The sequence below is a fragment of the Hippocampus guttulatus genome, chromosome 9 (assembly GCF_054856545.1).
Source record: "Hippocampus guttulatus isolate MCC_2025c chromosome 9, RoL_Hgut_1.0, whole genome shotgun sequence".
NCBI lineage: Eukaryota > Metazoa > Chordata > Actinopteri > Syngnathiformes > Syngnathidae > Hippocampus > Hippocampus guttulatus.
The window spans coordinates 13,555,967-13,580,000 of record NC_141269.1 but is presented as its reverse complement, the minus strand read 5'-3'; the positions used below and the strand labels follow the sequence as shown (position 1 = coordinate 13,580,000).

General features: G+C 42.2%; 1 protein-coding gene across 1 annotated transcript; it reads right to left on the bottom strand.

Annotated features, from left to right (window-relative positions):
• Window positions 1–899: 899 nt before the first annotated feature.
• Window positions 900–19,920, bottom strand: spock3 (SPARC (osteonectin), cwcv and kazal like domains proteoglycan 3). Its single transcript, XM_086119500.1, has 11 exons — window positions 19,763–19,920; window positions 19,501–19,623; window positions 10,832–10,871; window positions 7,103–7,211; window positions 6,433–6,541; window positions 5,822–5,930; window positions 5,503–5,607; window positions 5,113–5,334; window positions 4,208–4,270; window positions 3,971–4,108; window positions 900–3,133 (listed from the first exon to the last, which is right to left on the bottom strand). Exons 2-11 carry the CDS (start codon window positions 19,621–19,623, stop codon window positions 2,988–2,990), a joined length of 1,164 nt encoding a protein of 387 aa, XP_085975626.1. The 5' UTR covers window positions 19,763–19,920; the 3' UTR covers window positions 900–2,987.
• Window positions 19,921–24,034: the final 4,114 nt, after the last annotated feature.

The following is a 24,034-nucleotide window of genomic DNA, read 5'->3' as shown; positions in this document are numbered from 1 at the left end:
GACATTAACAGACAAAAACAAACATTTTCGCTCTAGTTAGTTTTAGTGAATTTATAATCGTAACGGAGTTTCACTATGTTCCGTTTTGTGAAAAGTGTTTTTGTTTTTCTGTTTTTGTTGACATGTGTTTGTTTGTTTGTTTGTTTGTTTGTCAGGAATACATACCTATTGGATTTTTCCAATAAGTGCATGGGCTGGTTGATCACCATAAAAGTCAACTTAACTTTGAAAAAAATGACTGGAAAAGCTGAACTCAGGTCACCGTCCCTTGTTTATCCAAGAAACCTAATTTCCGAACATCAAAAGTGCTTCCTGCAAATTGAGGCACTTTCCATCACAGCTTCAACTTTCAGTCTCCATAGATCATTTTTGTATTGTTGGCCCTCATCCAACAACTGGGTGGAAGTGGGCCTCTGAGATTGCATCTATGCATATTTCCACAGGCTGTGCATACAGGGAGAGGACAAAAGTTAAAATGAGTATTTGACATTTACTCAGTGGTGCTTGCCAAGGCATGTACACACACACACACACACACACACACACACACGCACACACACACACACACACACACACACACACACACACATCATTACGGACAAACAAGCGGTTTGTCCCCCACACTTCCAAAATGGCTTTAAGTTATGCATAAGCATCCTCGTCATCCACTTATTGGAATCACTTTGTTTCCAGGACAAGATCGGCTGTATATTTCATCAACTTGACAACTCATGCTTTTTCACTTCTCACTGATAGCGGCACGTTCCTTATTTCCTTTCAACCGCAGACATGTCTACAGTGGTTCATTTTTCCTCTATTGAAAACAAAAAAGTCAGGGGGGAAGTGAAACAATGAGGGGATTGGAATGCGCTTGCAAAGGACTCAGGAGCAAAAAAAAAAAAGGTCAATAAAGCATTTTATTTCACCAAATCATAATTACACTGTAGAAAAAAAAGAAAAGCATCTGTATGGCCAGAAGCTTTAGACGCTAACCAAGACGACAGTGTTGAGGATAGCTACAGTGTCTAATCTAAGCTCGTCAAGTTTGCAAGTAGAATTATTTATCAGAATTTCTTGATGTAAAGTGGAATTCCATGTTAAGAGATTCAAACCAAGAACTATTAGGGTCACATTTTACTTTAGATGGCACACGTTAGAAATATCGAAACCTAGTTGAAAACAAATCGTTTAATGACGAGATGACCACAATGTGTCCCATTAGCCACCTGGCATTTTTTTTCTTCATGATACCATACAGTAGACGGTGTCAAAAAAACCCCATCATGTTTTAAGTGGGGGGGAAAAAACATTATACTTGAAGAAAGGGATACCATTTTTGGCCCACGTCTAGATCTTGAGTGCACATTTGAACGTGGTCCGAATGAAACTGATAAATCTCTTTGGTGACGGGGCAGTGGCGGGAGGCGATGAATGTCTACACAAAATACAACAATATTACTTGAGAACAGTGGTGTAGTATGGGTTGCCAGCACCCAGGGCAGACCAAATATTTGCGTCCCCTAACTCGTGGACCTGTATGCCCCGAAAATGAATGTAAAACTGACCCCAAATATGCATTTAGACTAATTTACTGGTCATTATAGCAGGATAGCGCATATGCAAATCAAGACTTTTTTCGATCTCTATGAAGCCGTCCCAGCCACCATTTTTTTTTAATCTTCCCGACTCAGTCTACTAATATATTGTATAAAACCTGTGGAAATCCAGCTGAATTTAAACTCTTAAGCCCCTAAATAGCTTGTGTGCTTCTCTACGTCTTAGCAATCCTACGAAAGAAAGGAGAACAGCAGCTGAAGTACGAGAAAAGCCAGACAGTGAAGTTCCTCTCACGTCGTTTCACGATCAGCTCAGTTTAAGTCAGGTTCAGTCCATCACCTGTCCCCACTAGAAAAAGGCACACCTTCACCTTTCCACCATCCCGCATGGCTCTGTGGTTCTTTTACTGTGCAACACATTTCTATTCAAATCGAATGAGACTCCTCAAAAAGAAAAAACGCATAACATCTACTGTTCAGAATGCTTTTTGTTTTTGTTTTTCCCCCTCGAAGCTCAGTAGACAATATGTGATTTGTTACTAGCCGCGCTTCAATCTGTACACACTATTTTGAAGTTGGCTGCTGCAACGTCACGCAGCGGTTGAACATGCTACAACAAATCCTCTGTAATCATCCAACAATGGATTAGAAAAATACATCATCATTTTCACCCTCAACGCCTCTGTCTTTTTTTCCCTCCCTCTAAGCACTAATCGGTAGCTGAGCCTTTTGAGATGATTAGATTTTCTTTATATATATACAGTATATACTGTATATATATATATATATATATATATATATATATATATTATAGTTTTCCAACACTGAACGCTATGTTTATGTCTCAACTCTTCCAACAAGGAAGCGTGTCCGAACCATATCTTGTTTTTCCACACAGTCACAGTTACGAATGGAGATGAAAAGAAACCGAAAGAGTGCAATATTCTCTTATCTACATCACCAACATCCCACCTATACACAGGAACATTAGATAAGGAGCAGGAGAGCGAGGGATGAAGAAGAGGAGGAGGGCGGGTGGGAAATCTCTTAAATAGCGCGCCTCAGGCATCAACACACTCAGAGTGGTGTACAAGGACAGGACACACTAAGAGGACACGAGTGTCCAATGAAAAGGGAGGTTTTTGCACATGTGACCACATCCAAAGCACTGGATTGGCTGTCATTGTTGGCAACGGCACTCGAGGCAACAAATGCCATTAACCAACAGTATTTTATAGTCAGGAAATGGAATTAAAAGAAAAATGGAACATCTTTTTTTTGTATATAGGTAAAAACAAAGAGAGCACAGATTAGTCCTTAGGCTGTTAGTATGACGAAATATCTGCCAGGGAAGTCGCCAAGAAACGTGCAGTTTGACCGAACAAACAGTTTCTCTTTTTTTGTTTTCTTAAAAAAAAGAAGACATTAAAATTACGACAGATATTCATCGTCGTCGTCATCATCGTCCTCCTCATCGTCCAGCCCATCCTGCTCATCGAGGACAAAGGAATCTTCATCGTCTTCGGTGATCATGGAGTCTCCGCTGCCGAGATCTCCTGAAGACTCTAAAATCACGCCTAAAAAACAGAGAACCATCCATAAACATCACAAGTGTCTGTCTAAATTGTGCTTCTGTGCATGAAAGCAATCTTCCACGAGAAACAAATAGAAAACAATGTTCACAGCTAGCGTGACTCCCTGAAGCTCAGCAGCTCAGCCAAGAAATGAGCAGGTGCATAAGAAGCTCCATCATTTATTTAAGCTTTATTTTCTAGTTAGTGAAGCAAACTAGCTGCCGCGTGCATAAGGGACAAACTTCAGGCACAGACACAGTCAAAATAGTCGTGAAACTGTCAAACGGGGCTTGACCAATGGCTAGCGCTTTTGAAATCCTGTGATTTTTAAAATGTGCGATTTTAATTTGTCCTATCACTGATTTCACAAATTAGATGCACCAGTATTCCACATGATTTTATAGTCTATTGTTCTGTTTGCACATTAGCTAGTGATGGTGAAGCTTCAATATGATTCATGAACCAGTTTTTGGATTGACACCTCTAAATGGCACTGTTGGATTAAATAAACGGGTTTAGGAATTGGCAAATCACTGTGCTTTCATCCCAATGTTGAACAGAGAGTGTCATCTAGAGGAGTCAAACAATACAAATGGTTCATGAAGCAAGTTTGAAGCTTCCTTTTCCCAACACTAACAATGACCCTCAACAAAGCCATCCATCCATTTTCTAATCCGCTAACCTTCACGAGGGTCGCAGGCGTGCCGTAGTCTATCCCATTCAATCTATTGTTGCTGCTGTTTTAACTAAGCATGAACACGTTTCACAATTTCCAAACTGTATATCCCCATGCGTGGTTTATTGTGTTCCCTTACTCAATTCCCTCACGTCTTTACTTACCGCAGTCAGCTGGGCCATGGGTACGCGAGCCGGCCAGCTCGTTGCCATAGCGATCCACACACCAGCACTGGCCGCTGCTGCTGTGGCACTGGTGCGAGCGGTAGTAACCGTCCTCGTCACATAAGGGCAGGTACTGGCCTGCAAGATGTGAGTCAAAACACATAGGAAGATAAGCAGTGTTGGTGTTAGCATAAGTGTACTACGTATGCATGTGTGCGTGGTTGTGTTTGGGCTTACCGAGCAGCTTTTTTCCCACTTGCTTCTTGCCAATGGATGACAGCTCAGCTTTACACGGAGAGTCTGGAAAGGCAACAAGAGGGACTGTGGTGACAAACTGCACACATCTGCCTTACTGAAAAAGTTCTGTTGACGTGAACTTTGCTTTTTGGTTTGCTATTGTTGTGCTGTTTGTGTTTCAGCTTTTTCTGCAGAAGGGACTTCCAATCTAAGGCATGGTAATAAGCACAGTGTCGTGCTTATTTATTTATTTATTTTTTAAGGACAGACTGGGATTCTGTGTTTGACATCACCACTCAGCACTTCAGGACCCCCCCCAACATCAGCGATTAAGTTCAGGCACGTGAAGGCCCCCGTTTGCACCATCTACCCCGCGGTCGACGATCACGCCATCCCTGGCCGTCGCAAAATATTCCCCAGCCAGAGTTTGGTCCGAGTACATCCCTGATTGGCACTCTCTCATCTGGTGGATTAGGTCTTGCATCGCATAGGGTGATGTCATAGACAGTCATAACCATTTGGTGTGTTTGGAGCTCTACAGACTGAGACGCATCCTGTCCAAATCCTGTCCCTCCTGAATGTGGTTTCAAGCCGTCTCGCAAAAATCGGATTTCTTGTGCTTTTTGACTGTTCAGACAACAAAAGAGCCATCCACTTTGAATCTGGATGGGCTGAAATTTTGGTTTTGGCTGATAGTCTGAACAAGGCCTTAGTCTACACAATACATTGACATTTTTTGTTTACTGTTGCGCCGTGGGATTTATGTAATGTAAAATGTGCCTTGGCTCAATGTGGGTTGGTAAATACTAGCTCAACAGGATGTAGAAGATTCATGCTAGTATATTGATCATCATCATCATCATCATCTTAAGAACAGCAACATTCTTATAAGTGATATGTATTACCTGTGTATCTCTGGAAACAGGTGCACCACTCGGAGCTAGAAATAACTTTGTCACTGTGCGTATCGCATGACTTGAACAATGCGTCGGAGCAAGGCTCGTTCCTGTCCAGGTAGAGGCTCTTGATCTCTGATTGGTCCAACTGGAGGTCAAAGTTTGTGTCCAGGCGGGAGAACATCCATCCGAGAGGCTCTTTGCATACAGATGATGCGCCGACTTCAAATTCTGAAAGGGACGGACAATCAAAGTTCATATGTGTGTGCGTGTGTGTGTGTGTGTGTATATGTACTATATATACAGGAAATATATATATTTATATATATATATATATAATATATATCCATGCGCAATACATACATATATGTTGCGGTATATTTTAATGTCGCAACTCACTGTTCTTCTGGATCTTGTCTCTCTTGTGGTTGCCGTTGTCATGTAGCACTCTGAACCAGTCTCTTAGTCGACCCACTGCCTCCTTGAGTTCAGACTCGCTGCATACTGAGAGAGAACAACAGTCATGATTAATGATGCTGCTTTATTGCCTCGCTCCTTCCTTTGGTGGCTAAGAGGCGACGGAATCACTTCAGGTGATCAATGAGCTTGAAAAAGGGGCCAGGATATCATCTGCCTGTTCATCCTGATCATGCACCACAATATCCATCTTAGTGTGTGTGTGTGTGTGTGTGTGTGTGTTTGTGCACGTGTGTCTCACCTTTCCTCTCTGAAGAGCTCTCTTCAGGCTGAGCTGGGCAAGGACACATGCCAGGGCACTTGACAGCAATCTTCTTACCAGTGATGCATGCCTGGTAGTCTAACTTGCACTAACACAATGAAACCGTGGAAGGAGAAAAAAACGTGAGTCACATTATGAGGAAACTCATGTGACAACCATCTTTCAACTCAACAACATATTTAGTTTGTGTACAAGGAGTGGGTATTGCAGAGAACTCCTGATAAATAGGACTATTATTTACAAATACTGTGTCATGGTTACGGCGCGATCACAATTAGACACGGCATGAAATGTAATCGATTGTAAAGTATTCTGTTCATTGTCGTCTCAATGTGGAAAACTTGATGTTACCTAGGTTACAATGTACACTATAGCACCACCCCTCCTGCCTCCATTATTTTTCTTCACTTGCAGTGGCATTGAAACAGGAATTCAGAGCCCACAGTTCCAAGGATACAAATATTTGAAACATAATAATAATAATAACAATAGTAGTAATAATAGTCCCCGCTGCCAAAATGCATGCATGCATGCAAATTCAGATATAGTTATTTTGTCTCAGCCATACTGTTGAATGCACTCCATGGTACCTTGGTGGAGTAGGTGTGACCATCGGTTCCACAAACAGGAGAAGGGTGAACCACGGGGCAGGGAGTGCACTTGGAGCCGGGACTCTGGTATAAACTGTCATCTTTAAAGCTGGAGAAAATGAACACGATGATGAAAACGCTGCATTGACAACCTCGGATTAAAGATTTGTGTGTGACAATTTTCTCCTGTGAGATCTCTGTGCATGGCAAGGTATCGCGGTGGCCGAGAATGGCAATTGAGGTCAGCGTGGCGTCGCTGTCCTCAGCCCAGTTTGCAGTGTCCCCACCAAACACGCACAACAAACCCATATTCAAGACCCATTCACATAACTTGGCAGAGCTTTGCCTCAGTACTGTGGTAATTGGACTCAACGGTCACCATCACGAGGGAGCGGAGCAACCAGTAGAGCAGTGGCAAACATAGGAAAAGCCCTCTGGTCTTAGCGCTTTTCCTGCCGCTTTAATAAGTGAGGAGACAACACAGCGTGCCGCGATGAAGTCAGGGCAAGTCATAAAAACTTGATTTGCCGCTGATGCAGGAACATTCATCTTTGATTTGCAACTTTGTTGTATGGAATCATCTGACTGCAATTTAGCAAGACCGTTTTAACATGGGAGCGCGTTAGTGTGCACGTGTGTGTGTGTGTGTGTGTGTGTGTGTGTTGATTACCTAACCCTCCTCTGGCTGACACAAGTGGCTGTTTTATAGTCCTCAGCCACACACACCTTGTGGCGGCCACATTTGATCTTCAGACATGGGTCTTTGGTGGGATCAAGGCCTGCACATACACAAAGAGAACACTTTTAAGTGTGTATATTTGCAGTCTGTATGTGGCTCTTAGAAGGGCTTCTAGAAACAAAAAACAACAGGGGGGGGGGGCACAGAGAAAATAATCTCTGAAGATTAAATGTTCGTTTTGTTCTTTCCGAGATGTGTCAGCGATTCCTTAGTCAAAGCTTGTACTTTCATTTTTATCCTTTCGAGCTACATGGATATGTGGGAGACATCTGTTTGCGCACGCTAATTCAAGCCACTAATGTCCGTCTCACGCCGAACCTAAAGCCGTAATACCGTAAGCGTCCTTGCCGCTAAAAACAGACGGAACTAGTTATAGACGCTACGTCTGACCTCACATCAGCCTTAGCTGTGCGCCGGGCTCGGGCGGCGATTCTTTAATTGCACTGATCTGGTAGCAGCCGAGAGCTACGGGCAGATTTTAGGAAAGATGATTTCAGATGCGAGCGTTAGCCTGAAGGTGTGATCTTTATTGGTATAAGCGCAAGGCGGCCGCCACAGATCGCGGGTCTGCCTTTGCCACGTACGGCGACGTGTACGGAGAGGATCTGAGGCCCCGCTCTGATCCGAGAACAGTTTGTGAGCGACCTCTCGGCTAAAGAACCTTAGGATAATCCCTGAGCAGCTTTGCTAGATTACACAGCCTCCATCCTCCAACGCACTCTCTAATACTATTGTTTCCCTGTCATGTCCAGAGTGGATATGGTGTGTTAGAGGTTACACTTGTGACTTTTATGTGCTCATGTCCCAGTGGGCTGGGATGCGAATATGCATTTATCACCCTCTCTATTACAATGGCGAATCAAGGTGACTGGAGGTATAAAAAATGAAGTTTCCATTGTCATTTACTTTTATTAGATGATCAGTCGCCTGAGGATAAAAGGGGGCGAGCCAGTCGTCTGTCGGATGACAAACGGCCACTGTGAGGAACAGTAAATTTCAATTTGCGAGAAAACGAAGTGCATGTGACTGAGCAGCGGCTCCTCTTGATTCTCATTAAGTCTTTCTATCCAAGCATGTTGGCTCGCTTCATTAGATAAGCACGCCAGCACAACTGTGGATGAGAAATTAGAGACTTTCATTTCTTTTCAACTTACTTTAATCCTGCCAGCGGCCATAAAATACCACAATAGTTTTTTTGATGCGCGTTCTAAATGAAGAACAACAGCACTGTGTTGTACAAAGACAATAAAACGCATTAAAAGGAAATATTACAGTGAAAAACGTTGTTTTATTAATTGTTGTCACGATGTGATGGGACAAAAACCAAAGTCACAAATGGAGTGTCGTATGTGTGCCTCCAAGGGGCAGGGCCTGGTGAGTGACATCAGGACTTGTCTGGGAGTGAGTTTATGGTGAGTTTGTGAGTGTTCTCATTTTGTATTCTTTGGGATTCGACTCAGCATGACTTAGATTTGTTCTTGGTTTTACTGTTTGGTGCTTTCTACCGTCTTTATTCCCGATTTGTTTTACTGTTTATTGTATATGTTAAATTGCTCCATGTACAGCACTTTGTATGCAGCGATGGCTGTTTGAAAGTGCTCTATAAATACAGTTGAGTTGAGTTGAGATGAGTTGTGTTTGTGTGTGACTTTTTGCCTCGTTCAATAAAAGGCTGAAAGTGTATCTGTGGATCCCCATTCGCCCCACTTCACTCAAGCTGCTGACAAAAAACAAAAAGAGAGAAGAAATGACACGGCTTGTATATTGCAGGGTGCAGGCCTCAGGAGTATTCGGAAAGCTAGCATGTTCGTATCTGTTTCTTTTGTAGACTTTAGAGCTCAAACACACTAATGGAATGTGGTGGTGATGATTAATCTGCTCAATCGATGACCATCTTTGCAGCACCCTCATGCCAGCAGCTCAGCAGGCATGGAACCCAGGCTGAGCAGGTACTGGAAATCTACCTTAGGGTCTGTTTTTTACCAGAAAAACTGAGAAAATGTCACCTAGAGCTAGAGAGCAACAAAAATGACTGATTTAATAGGCAGTGTAAACTCATCACATTGTGATAGTGAAGTCCAGTGGACACGTTTTCCCTGTTGGACTGGCTTAATTTTTCCCCTTTGGTATAACAACTTTATACACATATAACAACCCTTTCATGCACCCTGTAACCTGATAACATGAGAAGCTGTCCACTGTAGTAACCGCTCTCCTTGAAAGGGTTAAATTGGTATCAGCTGCCAAAACTCTTAAATGCATGTTACAATTTGTCCTAAATATCAGGGTTTTAGTTGGCCTGGTGGGCCAGTGGTTAGTGCATCGACCTCACAGTGCTGAGGTGCCAGGTTCAATTCCAGCTCCAGCCTTCCTGTGTGGAGTTTGCAGGTTCTCCCTGTGCCTGCGTGGGGTTTCTCCGGGTACTCCGGTTTCCTCCCACATTCCAAAAACATGCATGGCAGGCTGATTGAACACTCAAAATTGTCCCCAGGTGTGAGTGTGAATGGTTGTTCGTCTGTGTGTGCCCTGCGATTGGCTGGCAACCGGTTCAGGGTGTCCCCCGCCTACTGCCCGAAGACGGCTGGGATAGGTTCCTGCACGCCCCGCGATCCTTGTGAGGAGAAAGGGGTTCAGGAAATTGATCAATGGATGGGTATCAGGGATTTAATGATTTCATCAATAGAGTAAATGTTTTTTGGGGGGAGGGGTTGGGGCTGGGTGTAACTTGGATTTATTTATTTACTGGAAGAACGATTGTTTTGTCAGTCATGTGCAATTTGAGTTTGCCGTGTCAGACAATGAGCAACAAACAGTCTGCTGCGCAGTATTTTGAAAGATTGTTCAACCCAAAGCACAGAAGAGAAAACAATTACAGAGCTGATTGCGCTTAACTTTGTCAAAGCCGCGGCACCTGTTTATATGGAGCAAAAGCAATCATTTATCCACGCGCTGGTCCGCCTTAATGGTGGTTGCAGCTTTTGTAATGAACTTCAGAACATGCCCATGACAACTTATCTAAATGCATTCCGTGCTTCCCTTGAGTTTATTCTGGTCGAGTCGCAATCTATTGTATTTTAACCAACTACTTTCGGTGGTGTGACTTCACAAGAAGAGCGTCTGGAAGTTCTCTAAATATCACAGCCACATGGTATTAACTTCCAATACACGACAGAAATGCCTGACTTTCCCATAGTGTCCCAATCAGAGACATGCATGACTAAGGCCTCATTTTGTAGACGGGCTTTCCTTGACATAAAACGTTGTACCTGGAATGCTTCATATTGTATGTAAGACTGTTCCCAATTCCAGGGAGAAAGATTCATTTTGTTTAGAAGCAGCGCCATTCATTCCTGTTCCGATCAGTGACAGTTTGGTTGTTACATAATAATCCCAAACAGAATACTTTTCTTCATCTATTGATGTTTAATTGTCAAACATGAAAAATGATAAAATGTATTTAAGGACTGTGTTTGAAGGGCCACATCCTCAATTGAAATCGATTGAAAATTGGGAATTTTGGGGGCAAAAACATCCGGATTTATATTTTAAGACAATTTTGTCCAGTGTTATTAACAATTAGCTGATATAATATGCATGTACATGTACATAGAACTGTACCGGAGTGTTCAAAATAATGGTGCTTATTCCCTTGACACAGACCTTGATCAAAGGGCTTGGATGGCGTCCATGTTCCCGGCTCCTGAAACAAGGTCAACAAGGACACGGTTTAAAAGATACTTCAAATCCATGCATATGTACATGACAAATTCAATGCCAATGAAAGGAGCTATACAAACCTCCACTTCCTTCAGGGAAGGCATTATAGAGAGAGAAAAAGGAAATCATTTTGTTAGTGGTTTCTTTATCAGAGAAATGTGGTGGATGAAAGTGTCGGTAAGCATCAATCACCAACGGCTCAGGGCATGCATGTGTTTAGCAAAGATAATGCTCTGACGTGAGCGGAGCAAAGAGGAATCTCATCAAACAGCCAACCCCCCCCCCCCCCCCAAAACATTGGATAACTAAAGCACATACCGTTGGATGTACTCTAAAACGCAAGGTAATTGTTTATCAATTTGTGAAAGCATTTCAAGACCACACAAAACGTTGTAGGTGTCAAATCAACAAAGTATGCACGTATTTAACGTGTACTCATTTTCTGGAAGGTTGAACCAAACATTAGCAGTGACTAACAACACAACCTGGAAATCAGAGGTCCCCCCCTCCCCGCCCTCCTTTCCTCACCCCCCTCCCCTGCCCCCCATTGTGACTAACTGTGTGATCTAAACGTAATGCGATTAATCAGCAGGAGCCGCCTTATGAAACACTAGCCAAAAACAAATGTTTCATACACATTCATGCACTTTGATGAGAAGTGCTCGTCCCCATCAGAACTAGAACGTGAAATGACTATTATTAGACAATCCTCTTTGAGACTGCACAAACGGCTTTTGTGTGACTTTCTTCCAGGGCGCGCAAATCAAACAGAAAAGGAAGGAAATACGCCGATACAGCAAGAATACATTAAACAGTGCGGCAGAACAGACACAAGTTTTTAAACCGCATTTTTTTCCTGTCCCTCCGATATACGAATGAAACTCTCCACTGAAAGCCGCACATCTAATTTTAATGTAATTACTTAATAATGTGGTCAAATTAGGTGAATTTTCTTCCAAAGAACGTCTCTGAAGTCCTTGTTTCTTTGGCGTACAACCGAATGTTTTCATTTGATTGCTGTCCAACAAAAAGCTTGTACAGTACAATGGAAACTCGCTTTTTGTGTGACGTTTTATTTTCCCTTCAAACTTTTGTCACAGCTTTCATACATCCACCGGGTTCTCATTCAGTTGAAAACGGTCCGGTCCAACCTGATCCGTCTGACCCGTGTGACTTGGCCACTCATTTGCTGTGCATGCACAACTTTTGAATGTTTAATTGTTACGTGAGCGTCATTCCGCGTGGTTGTCGGAAGCATTTCGAAAGCTTTTTGTGTTTAGGAATTGCTTGCAACAGTTCACTGAGCCAAAACGGGGCCAAAGAAAGTTGCGAGCGCAGGCCTTTTGATGAAGAAGATGGAAAAAAAAACACCATCCAAAAAAAATGATAACTCACAGCAAAATATGAAAATGAAGGATTCCCATTCCTCCCTCTTCCCTCTTTGACATATTTCATCCACCATTAACTCATTCACTCCCAAAGACGTTTTTAAACGTCTTTTCAGACTTGGTCCAGAATTGGCTGGTACTGAATGAGTTAAGAGTCTTCATTCAAGGTAAAAGCAATGTCGAATGCTCATTGATCAATTTGAACACATTTGTTTGTCAACTGTTCGATGATAAAATTTTGAGAAGAATAGTGATGTTTTGTTCCATAGTTTATAGTGGCGTTTTTGTTGTTGTCGTTGGGCTTCTATCATTATCAGAATGTTAAAAGGGTGCACAATATTACTACCACACTTGAGTTCATAGTACAATAGGACAGGGATAAACCGACAACTCAGCCAGCAAAAATTGCCTTAATAGTGCACTTTTGGTTTCGGTCTAAAAGTTTTCCATCACGGCTCAGAAAGGATGTCTGCATTTTAACGACTTGATGCATGACACTTATTATGCAAATGTTGGCAAGAAATAATAGTCATTATAATCTTATTTGCTGTATTTTATTGCATTTAAATGACTTTCCACATGTACATTATCGCCGGCATCGGCCTCCAAAATCTTCACTTTTCAGGAGAACAGAAAAACAGAATGTTTGTTCAATCACGTTGCATTGCCAAAGAGAGCAAGAGCAGGGCTGCAGACGGTATTTTGCTCGTAAAATTTGAAACAGACGCCGGTGTTGTATTACTTTACTCAAAGGATGCTTTCAGGGTATTTTCCATCGAAAATTTCAGTTTGATATTCATTGTAGTGTTAAATTTATGCAGATTCTTGTTATCCTCATTTCCCTTATTGTTCGATGGATTGATTGAAATGAAACATCTCTTTACAAGAATCTGTCTGATCATGGTGGCCTTGTGCAAATCAGTCTCTGAATTTTAACACATTCACCGACACATAATCAAATTTGTGCGGGAACAAAACATAGCCGAGGAAATTCTTGTTCGGTTTTGAAGATATTACAATTTCTTTTGCTCTTTCAGTTTTCATCCTCGGGTTCCGTATTTTTGATTGTGACTTTTCGACCAAGAATTTTCATTTCTCGGCATCTGTATTATACAGTTTGTGTATTTCCTCACTACGGACTAAGAAGGAATCTGTTATGTTTTTTGTTTCGATTACATTTGGTTTTGTTCCCTTGTGCCCTTCTTCTGTTCTCGTCATTCGGGTCCCTTGTGTTTAACCAATGAATCAGCTCCCTCAACCCGTTGTCTCTGGTCCAGGTGTTTCACGTTGTCTCGTCACTTTGCTTGTATTTAGTTCCCTGGGTTCTGTCACTCTTTGTTGGATCATTGTGTATGTGTCTGTGTGCCCCTGACATGCTTTGTTTCTGTCTTAGGCTTTTGGGGTTTTTTTTGTGACTTTGGTTTCCTTTAGTTTTCAGGCCTTTGTTTGTATACATCAGTTAGTTTGTTTCCAGCGTTCTCCTGTTTGTATTTTTGTGAAATACATCTTGCTCAGTCCACCCTACTCCTCCTGCCTCCCTGCTTTTTGGGGTCCTCCACCTACCATCTCGCAAACGTGACAGAATCATTTTATTCCAACGACTTACGTTACAACTTACGAGGAAATATATTTCATATTAGCCTAAAAATACTAACGCTAGTCATTTGTGCCTCAGTGAATACATGCTGTGCTTTTGAATTTTGTTTTTTTTCCCCAAAGGATGACATTTTAATGTCAAATTATCCTCCTCTTTCCCTCGTGCGCCCTCCCTTCCGTGATGTCAAGAGGGGGTAACTCTTGCCCCCTCCTCAGCTCTTATTCTGGTGTCGCTGCACTTTTCATCTTTTCCCTCGACAAGGTCATCGTATTACATTATGAAGAAATGAAGTCAAGTGAGCAAGGATAATATTTGTTTCTTCTGTGTGCTTTGTGAGCTTCCTTTCGCCTATTTGGGACGTGAATGAGAAAAACGTTGCATAATGGGGGCCAGGACCTTAGTCATGACAACAAAAAGTGCCCTTGGTCTGAATCCTTGATGGATTGAACGCAACTCACGCAAACAAACACGGTTCAATAAATAGTCTGCTTTTGCCGAAAGACAGAGAACCCCAAATCCACTATGAATGATCTAATTGCTTCCTGAGTGTCTAAATATAGAAAGTGTTCACTTTATCGCTCCATCTCCTTTCCACCTCTCTCTCACTCGACAATCTTCTCTCATCGTTTGCACAAATGCACACAGTCAAACCAACTGTGACTCAAAAGGCTTATTAGTTCCCCTCATCTTTTTTGCACTTGTGATAAACTGAGTGCTCGAGAAAAATGTTACATGATAATAACTACTTCTATCACCTTTGCTTTCATCTACCCTATACTGTACAGAATAGAGCCCCCCCCCCGCACCCCGCTCCATACATTGCTAATTGCACCCTCATGGCTTCCTCCTCTCCATTCTCCATTTTAATGTTCAACAAGAGAAATGCTCACGTCTTCACTGTACCAAGCACACACTTACTGACGCACGCACACCTCAACAATGAGGTGCTCTGAAGTGAAAAAAAGGCCTAGAGGACTCTACCTTCTTTGCATCATTTACCCTCCACAAGCTAAACTGTACAGGACATATTGCACAAAGGACATTAAAATACAAATCAACCCCCCCCCCCCCCTAAATACAAGTGGAAATACATTTCATGGCTGTATTCTAAAGGGGACGAAAAGAAAAGATTGAACGGGTGCATAAAGTTTTTATTACTCTTTAACTTTCTCAGTTTGCTGAACAGTAACAAATCAATGCGGTAATACAGCACGGGGTTGCCAGGGCCGTGCAATGGTCAAATATTTGCACCCTCTAAACCAGGAGAGGACAAACCTTTGTGTTCAAGGACCATATTTGATTTTTGTTTTTAAAATTGACAAACAGTTTAGGCTAGCCCATTCACCGATGAGGTTAAAAAATCAAAATGTGGATGTGAAATACTTTCTTTTAGTAATTAAGTAATTTATTTGTTTTTACAGTAAAATCAAATCAGCAAATAATTTTTAGAAACCTGCCTTCGGACTATGGCCGAAAATGAGCATTTATGCCAAGTCTGGTGCATTTACACTGTTTATTTTTGTGTTGATTAATGTGCACTGTGCCAATGAACTAAAAATAAATTAATTTAAAAAATAAACGTATGGTATATGTGAAATTATTGATTTTGTTATTTGATTATTTACAATCAAAAAACAATCAAATAACAGAATTTTAAAAAGCAAAAACCCATCCATCCATTACCACTTTTAAGAAAATACAATGGCTTAATTAAGGTAACAAATGCTCAATTGGATTTAAGATTAGAGAGCGTAGCCCCAGGCCTTACTTTGCCCAAACCTGCCCCACACAACAGACCTCACGTATCAGTCTAGTAGTGTTATATTATCATACTCTACCATTTTGGGACACTACAGACCAAGATCATGTTTGTCAAGGCATGAATGAAGTAAAGAGGTGACGTTCCAATGATGTTACTATGTTGAAAATCATCAGGTTTTGGGCTGTGCGTTGGCTCCCTTTTAAATGAGCGGAGGGTGCATGAACCGACTAGAGGAGAGCAAAGCAGGTAGGACGAACCAAACAATGCTGTCAACGCACAGTTTGGATTCAGATTCAGATTGAGCACCTGAAACACCGCACACTACATCACTGAATCATCATAATTCCCATATCTGATTAAAAATCCTTTACAAAACATCAGAACAGATTAAAAGGACATCTTGTGACTATCTCATATAAATATAATTACATTCTATAAGCCGAATTGTCACACTGTGATTGTATTTTGCTTTGTGTATTTGAACATCGTACCAGAAATGAAGACACGGGATATAAATACATGTCCTAAAACTCTGAGTAAAGCGGCAACAATGTGTTCCAACGAAAAGACAAGACATGGCACGTGCCCAATCACACCTCATTTTTGGGGGGTTTCCCAACCTTACCCAACAGCTAATCACTGAACTCGATGCTACAAAGTCTAAAAATTGAGCTGCGGCTCAGTGAGCCCCAGGCGCTCTCCCAACAGGACTTTCATTAAGTCAGTGGCCAAGATCCTATCTTGTGCACTTAGCAGGAGGCCCACTTATGGCTGTAAAGATAAAAGTCAGACAGTATATGCTTAAAATATAACATTCAAATCAGATTAAAGTAAAGGCTGTCGTAGAACACCAGCATATGTGCTAAGACAAATCGGTCTGATTCAGATGTGCTGAAGAATCTCTTTTCAATTGACTGCAAGTGGGCCATCCTGTTCGTAAACAATTCAAACGACAGAATCAAAATGATGATTAGCCAATGTTAACGGCTTCAAGTATGACAAATTACATAGCTCGTTAACACTCGATTTATGTGTGAATCGGTTGGTTGGGGACATCTGGGGGTAAGTCCTGTGATTCATGTAAACAGGAAGTTCCCGGAGCGTCGCAAGCTGTCACGTGACTACTGAAAATGCAGTTCAAAAATTGATTGAACACAACCAGAGAGAATCTTCCTCTGGTCTTTAAATACTCGACTATTTGTTTCACATCACACACAACCACAGTTCCTATTTGGCTTACACATGGGTCCCCCTAAATGGTTTTATGTGACAGACATGGTAAAAAAACAAAACAAAACAAAAGAAAAAAGGAACAAGTAAGTCGTGTGGCTTTACATATGAACCTGGGAGAAAATTACAGAGTATATATTCTTCTGCTTTAGTTTGTCTCCCCGACATGATATACTGTATGTCAGGAGTGAGGACTCAGAGAAACAGTCAACTCCATGCATGCACTATGGAAGGTAAAGACCCTCATTAAAACTGATGGGAGTGAAAGGCTTGTTATTCAACCACGGTTGTGTGCATGTACGATATTTTCAGCAAGTGGGAGCAAGTCCGAATCATTGATGATTGTTGATGTCTGGAGGCGAGAGACATATACTCCACCTAAAACCCACAGCATTCTCCACTCACTGGCCACAACATGACATACAAAGAAAGTTTGATCCATCGCAGTCTTTTACGAAAGTACCCAGAAATGCATTGTCAAAGCTAACCATCATGTACACCACCAGGTACCCTCTTAATGCTACTGAATGCACGACAAAAGCTAAAACAAAAGAATCTGCCAACATGGTCTGAGTGAATGAATACCACCGCCCACATTTTCCATGTTACCCAGTTAAAAAAAAAAACGTTTCAATAGATTGAACAGATTGGTCCATTTTATGATGGGACCGGTAATTGGTTATCATTAAAAAAAAACATTTCAATTGATGATCGCCGTAGTGATGGCGTGATGAAGCCCCTTGAAGCTTTGTTTGAATTTCAGCCATTTGGTTCGAGCAATGGGTTCACTTCTTGAAGCTTCATGTGCACACGAACCCACCTGCTGGCCATGTGTAGAATTACAGACATCTTAACCACACAATGTGTGATGCGCTGATGCAAAGATGATTTTCGCTTCTGTTTTTACTCTTGGCATTGACGGATGACAAAAAAAATTTCTCAACATGAAGTGCATAGGCCTAATATGATATTTGTATTCTGTGTGAGTAAATGTTTTCGCATCCTTTCACATGATAGCAAAGTACATTGGGACACAGTATTTCTTTATTTTTATTTTTTTTTACCTTCGCAGTGAGGTGTTGTTATTGGACTCATTTTCCTTGAAACACAAACACCTCAATGTTGAAGAAATTAAATAGTGAAAACCACAATATAAAAACAACAACACTATAATGCGTCCAGCCTGAGGATCAAGCTCACACATCTAATGTTCACTGAATTGAACGCCACTACGCTAAACCTCAGCCTTGTTACATACTTCACCAACACCCTCTTTGGTAAGGATTCCCAGGAGTGTTTACATTTGTACAGCCAAACTATCTCGAACTAAATTAAATGCTACTAACGAGGCTTTGGACCTCATCATTTTCGGCTTCTCCCCAAAATCACGCAAAGCTTGATACACGCTTCAAAGCCTCGGCATGTCTCGCAACATCACGAGTGATCGGCTCCAAAGTCCTTTAAACCCTACGACCAACCTTGACAAACTAAATGTTAAACTGGGAAACTAAATCTGGATTCTGTATATGGTGAAACGTTGCTTTAATGAAGTCATTGGTGTTAGGGGTCATCTGTTAAAGCCAACTGTCCGATGATGTGAAGCACTTTTATCGTGGCCTAAACTCACCCAATAAAGTACAAAATTGTTGGTACTCCCCCCCCCCCTTTTTTTTTTGCCAACTTCTGTACAAGAGCATTTTGAGTGGACTGGACAGTATTTTATGCCATTAAATCCATTAAATCAACTTTCCACTGTATTTGGATATTTGCCATAGCAGAAAAATCTTGGTTAGTTGTTCCTTATACTTCTCCGATCCACGATATGACAACCAGAATAACAAAAAACATCGTTTGAATAAAATGTTTTAATAAAAGAGTTTTTAATGCTGCTTTTGTATTGGACCCTTTTACTGTTTCCCAGCATTTCTGCACAAATAGAGACGCTGATGTTGGATGGAGCGATGAAGGGTTTTTTTATTTTCATCGCTTCCTGTATGGATGTACAATGCCAAAAAAGGGCTTTAGGTGATGAAGCCAGCACAGAATCTCCTCGCAGGCCACTTTGCAGCCGAGCTCATAATGATGAGAGGCTAGATGCCATTCGCCACGACAATGAGCAGCAGCACTAAGTGGCCTTCGGCATGCCGAGGTAATGGTGGCTGACAGCACCTTACTTTAAGCCTGTTATTTGAAGCAAGAGCACCATGAACCAAACACACTCACTACTTGATAGAGGGCGAAGAAGGAAACCACTAAATGCCAAATAACACTCTTTTAAATAGACTTCCGGAGGAGACATGGCACACTTTAGTAGCAACGTGCAAATTGGCCATTTTGTGACATAAACAACACATGAATGCAAAGCAGAAAGAACATCCAAGCCTTATATCCTGTACACAATTAAGTGTGTGTGTTGTGTAAAAGCCTTTGGAAAGAAAGGACACACATGCGAGGGTCATTTGCATTGTCTGGACAGTGTATCCAGCGCAAAGCGTGCGAATGACACACGCACACACGCCAACGACGGGCCCGTTAGGCGCAAAAAGCAGCGCGTGATCACTATCCACACACAGACACACGCACACATACAATGGGGGGGAGGGGAGGCGGGTACTGGTGGTCAAACGTGACTTACATCTCTGAATTTATCCCATCTTCCAGCGAGCCACTTATCATCCAAAAAATTGCCGCTGTTGGAACGAGCCGAGACGCGTCCGAGGACGACGGCGCACACGCACAGCAAGGCGACGCTCAGCATCTGCGGACACAAACAAACAAACAAAACGACGTCAGGTCGGGCTCCGCAGAGTCCGCCTCGCACCGTAAAATGAACACAACACGGCATCACGTCGACGCTGTGTAGTCGTGTTGAGTTGTTCGGCTCCCTCCGTGCCTACCTTGTCGCATCCGCTCGTCTAAACTATGTGCTCGCTGCTGCTCGCTGTCACCACGAATATCAGCTCTCTCTCTCTCTCTCTCTCTCCCTCTACCTCTCTTCACTTGCAGTCTGTGCGCAGCGTGTCGTGCACGCGCAGGACACAGTGCTCGCGCTCTGACAATCACCTTCCTCTTAGGAAGCTGCAAAAGGCCGACTGACTATCTGGGATCAAGTTAGCATGATTTCTTTGGAAATAGTGAACGATACACGCTTCCGTATAACCAGGGGCGGTTCTGGATTAATTTCACTGAGGGGGCCGGGCTGGGGCCAGGGGTTTTGATGGGGGGGCACATTCAACCCAGGGCTAAAAAGACAGATTCGAAATCTTATTTGACTTTTTATTTCTTCAGACTTTGAAATTGTAGTCATAACATTACAGTGATGAGGAAAAAAACAGTATTAGGAGGGCTAAAATGTCTGCAAGCGTAACAATACGCCGTGTCCATCTGTTGAGAATATTCAAGCCAGGGGATGATATGGTACCAGCCTGCCGGGGACAAAAATTGCAAATACACTGAAGCTAGATGTTTTACATGCATATAATTATCCAAATTTAAAAAGGCAATGTCTTATATATTGATCCTGTTAAATAAAAATAAAAAGGGAGACTAAAACCGTTACACACACAAACACGCGCACACACGCACACACGCACACACACACGCACACACGCGCAAATGGCACTCGTGTCGTGGTAATTTCCTTCTCTGCGGACTGCTTCTCATTTTCCCGCTCATTTTTAAGTGGCGCAGCGCACTAAAGAGTCAGACTAGAATGTTAAATCACGCACTTTGTTTCCACCTTTCGCGTCGGCGACTCGGCACGACTGCGTAATCTGCGCTCGGAGGGGGGGCCACAGGGGGGGCCAGAATCGTTGCTACAGGGGCACTGGCCCCTGTTGCCCCCCCCCCCCTCCCCCAGAACCGCCACTGTGTATAACACGCACGATTGGATTGGTCGTTACCTGAGCTTTGAGCGGCTGTGATGTCATTTTCCAAAACCCAAAATATGACAGGTAGACTCTTTTTCAAAGGTAGTTTACTGGAGGAAAATGACTCTGAAAATGAACACCTCTAACAGAAGGTTGACCCGCTGGACTGGTCGCCAGTCAATCGGGGAACCTTTCACGCTCAGATTCACATCACCGAGGAGGAATTGAACCCACCAGGCAAATGATTAGAAGTTAAAGGTGATTTCTATTTCCCTTCCATTTTCAAAACCGTTTATCCTGAACAGGGTTGTGGGGAGTATCCCAGACTACACTCTGAACTGGTCGCCAATCGGTCACAGGGCACAAACGTCCATTCACACCCACATGCACACCATAACTGAATGGGAAATGATCCCATGCTGCGCGCAGAAGTCAGGTGAGTGTACCACTACCCCACCAGTGACCTAATTTCTATTATTAATCTGGTAATATCACCAGATATCAAGGTTTCACAATCCTATTTAAAAAAAAAGTGCATTGCACACAGAGCTAAGATCACTCGATTCACTTTGGTGTTTCCACTTCAAAATATTCTGCTGGAATTTGTGAACACATACAGCAATTAACTCATCACTGAGAACAAGATGCTAATAAAAAATGGAAACAAATGAGAGTCTTCAGTTCTTCTTAGCAGGGGATCCTCGGTTCAAGACCTTGACATCATACCAACACATTCTTACACCTCTGCAGAGACTAGTTCACTGAATGCAGTTAGATAACTTTGGAATCTTGAACATTGGTACTGCCATACAGAGGACAGAGGAGACTAAGGAGGGCAAAAAAAAAATTGCAGCAAAGGGGAGATTGCGGACTCCAGAGATAAGGTACAGCAATTGGCTAAAATGCTACAATTGGCATATCTTTATTTAGGTCATTTTATGCCATGTATCCTCAAAAGCAGCGAAGAAGCAAATCGTGAGTTACTGACCCGAGTAGGTACAGTATATTCTGTGGAAATGGGGCATTGATATAGTTGCTCAACCTCGTGGAGAAATGGTAACGAACAGTTCTATCAGTCACAACGTGTCAACACTGGCTAACGAGAGACTGAAGAGACACAAGGCGTAACCGAATAATGTGTCAATCTTTTTTTTTCCACCCACCCACCCACACACTCTCAAGCGCACTCACTCTGCCGGACCCGGATGTATCACACAGCTTTGTCATGCTGACAGTTTTCTTGGGCACATTATTGAGCTCGGTTAGCAATCAAAGTTACAAAGAAGGAAGTGGACATCCCTCGAGACAGGTAAAGGGTAAATATGTGAAATAGTGATTCATGCAGAAGGCTGCGTCGCTGGAGCTGGAAAACAAAAAAACACTTAAGTCGTGAAGCAACATTGAAATATGGAACATTGCAGACTGCACCTGAAACTGCACATGCATGTCCTACTATTAATGGAGTTATTATTTCAAAGGGACTTTTGGGTATAAAGGTTGGCAGACCAGTCCAATGTAATTACATGTATTTGGGTGGTGCATTATGATAGTAATAATAACTATAATAATTATTGTAGTTTGATTTAGTCACTGTCAGAAAGTAGTTCAACAACAGATATAATATTGTGATTTTACAAAGTACTTTGTAGTGTATAACTTTGCTGCAATGAAGTGAAAGGACCCAAATGTGAAACATCTATTCATCCATGATTTGAACCACTTATCCTCACAAGCGTCACGGGTGTGCTGGAGCCTATCCAAGCTGACTTTGGGCAGCAGGCGGGGCAGAACCTGAACTCGCTATTAGCCAATCGCAGGACACACATAGACAAACAACCATTCTCACTCAGTCACACGTAGGGACAATTTAGAGTGTTCAGTTAACCTCCAGTGGATGTTTTTGGAATGCGAGAGGAAACCAGAGTACCCGGAGAAAACCCACACAAGCATGGGGACAACATTCAAAACCCCACATTGGAAGGCCCATGTTCAAACCTGGACCTATATACTGTGAGGCGAACATGCTAACCCTTTGTTCACCGTGTCGCCCGAAGAAACATCTCTCAGTATAACACCTCGATAAAACAAAATATGTACAGTGCATTTCTTGAATGTCATTAGTTTGCCCAGTAAATTATAATTTCAACCTCCAATAACACTTGAGACATTGTGCGTTCTAATCCAAACATCAATGAAAGAGACACTTCTTGCCTGGATAAACTGAGGCGGAAGGCACACTCAGGCACAATGTTTGACAGCCTGACGTCTGTGGCAGCAAGGAGGGTGCTGAGCAAGCTTCTGTCCATCGTGGACTATCCTCAGTATCCAATGTACAGCACCAGTTCTAGGCTGCAGGGGAGCAGCTTCATTGCGGCTGATGTTTCTGTTGTGTTCCAATGACAGATTGCGGAAATGCTTTCTTCCCGATGCCATGCGGGCTTTTAATTCCACCCTGGGAGAGAAATGCTAATATCAGTTTCCCTCAACTCTTTACTGTCGTGCCAACATCTTCCACACTGCTCACCAAGCACCTTATTCTGTACTTTTAGACAGCACTGATATGAATGTCATTTTTATTTCTGCATTTAAAAAAACAAAAGACAAAAAAACTTATAGATAACGTTGACTATTTCTTTCACACATATCATATCTTTAGATACAGTACACTGAATTTTTTTAAAGTAGATATACAGTGTACTAAAAAAATGTATATACAGTATAATATAAGTTAATGTTGCATTTATTTCGACATATAATCTTGCCTTAATACACAAGAGTGCTAGTCCGTATTGGTGTCCTTTATTTATCCTCGGTTTGTCCCCTGTTATTCACACTCGAGCTTGGTAGTGGTGACTCATGAGGGTTTTAGGCACTTTCCTGGCAGAGGATGGCTCAGTACTGCATACTGATGCTCGGAGATGATATTGTCCGGTTATAAAAAAATACAACTTAGTAACCCACTCTGAATGATTTGTGGAACTGAGTGGAGAAATGTGATGTTTCTGTGTTTATGCTGCAGTATGAAACAGGTTCTAGACAGCAGATTTGTTCCGATGGTGCTTATCATAGTTGTTTTACCAGAGTTGAGAGGGTTGACGAAAACATTTTTTACAAAAGCACTTAGAAAATAGTGAACCTCAAGGTGTGTGCTGTCAAAAATACCGTCATGATGTGCAAATAGAAAATCATCTCTAGTCGTTGAATTTTTTTATTAGTTTTCTAGTGATCTGTTTAATTTGCTCTATGTGCAAGCTCTATGTGCATGCTGAGCTCCAATACTAATTCTAGTCACATTTTATG

Excerpts from the sequence above, each read along its gene's own strand:
- spock3 (XM_086119500.1), bottom strand. The coding sequence starts at position 19,623 with ATGCTGAGCGTCGCCTTGCTGTGCGTGTGCGCCGTCGTCCTCGGACGC. Across the intron at positions 10,872-19,500 it reads GATGGGATAAATTCAGAGAT|GAGCCGGGAACATGGACGCC; the intron begins GTAAGTCACGTT and ends ACCTTGTTTCAG. Across the intron at positions 5,608-5,821 it reads GAGCTCTTCAGAGAGGAAAG|TATGCAGCGAGTCTGAACTC; the intron begins GTGAGACACACG and ends GTTCTCTCTCAG.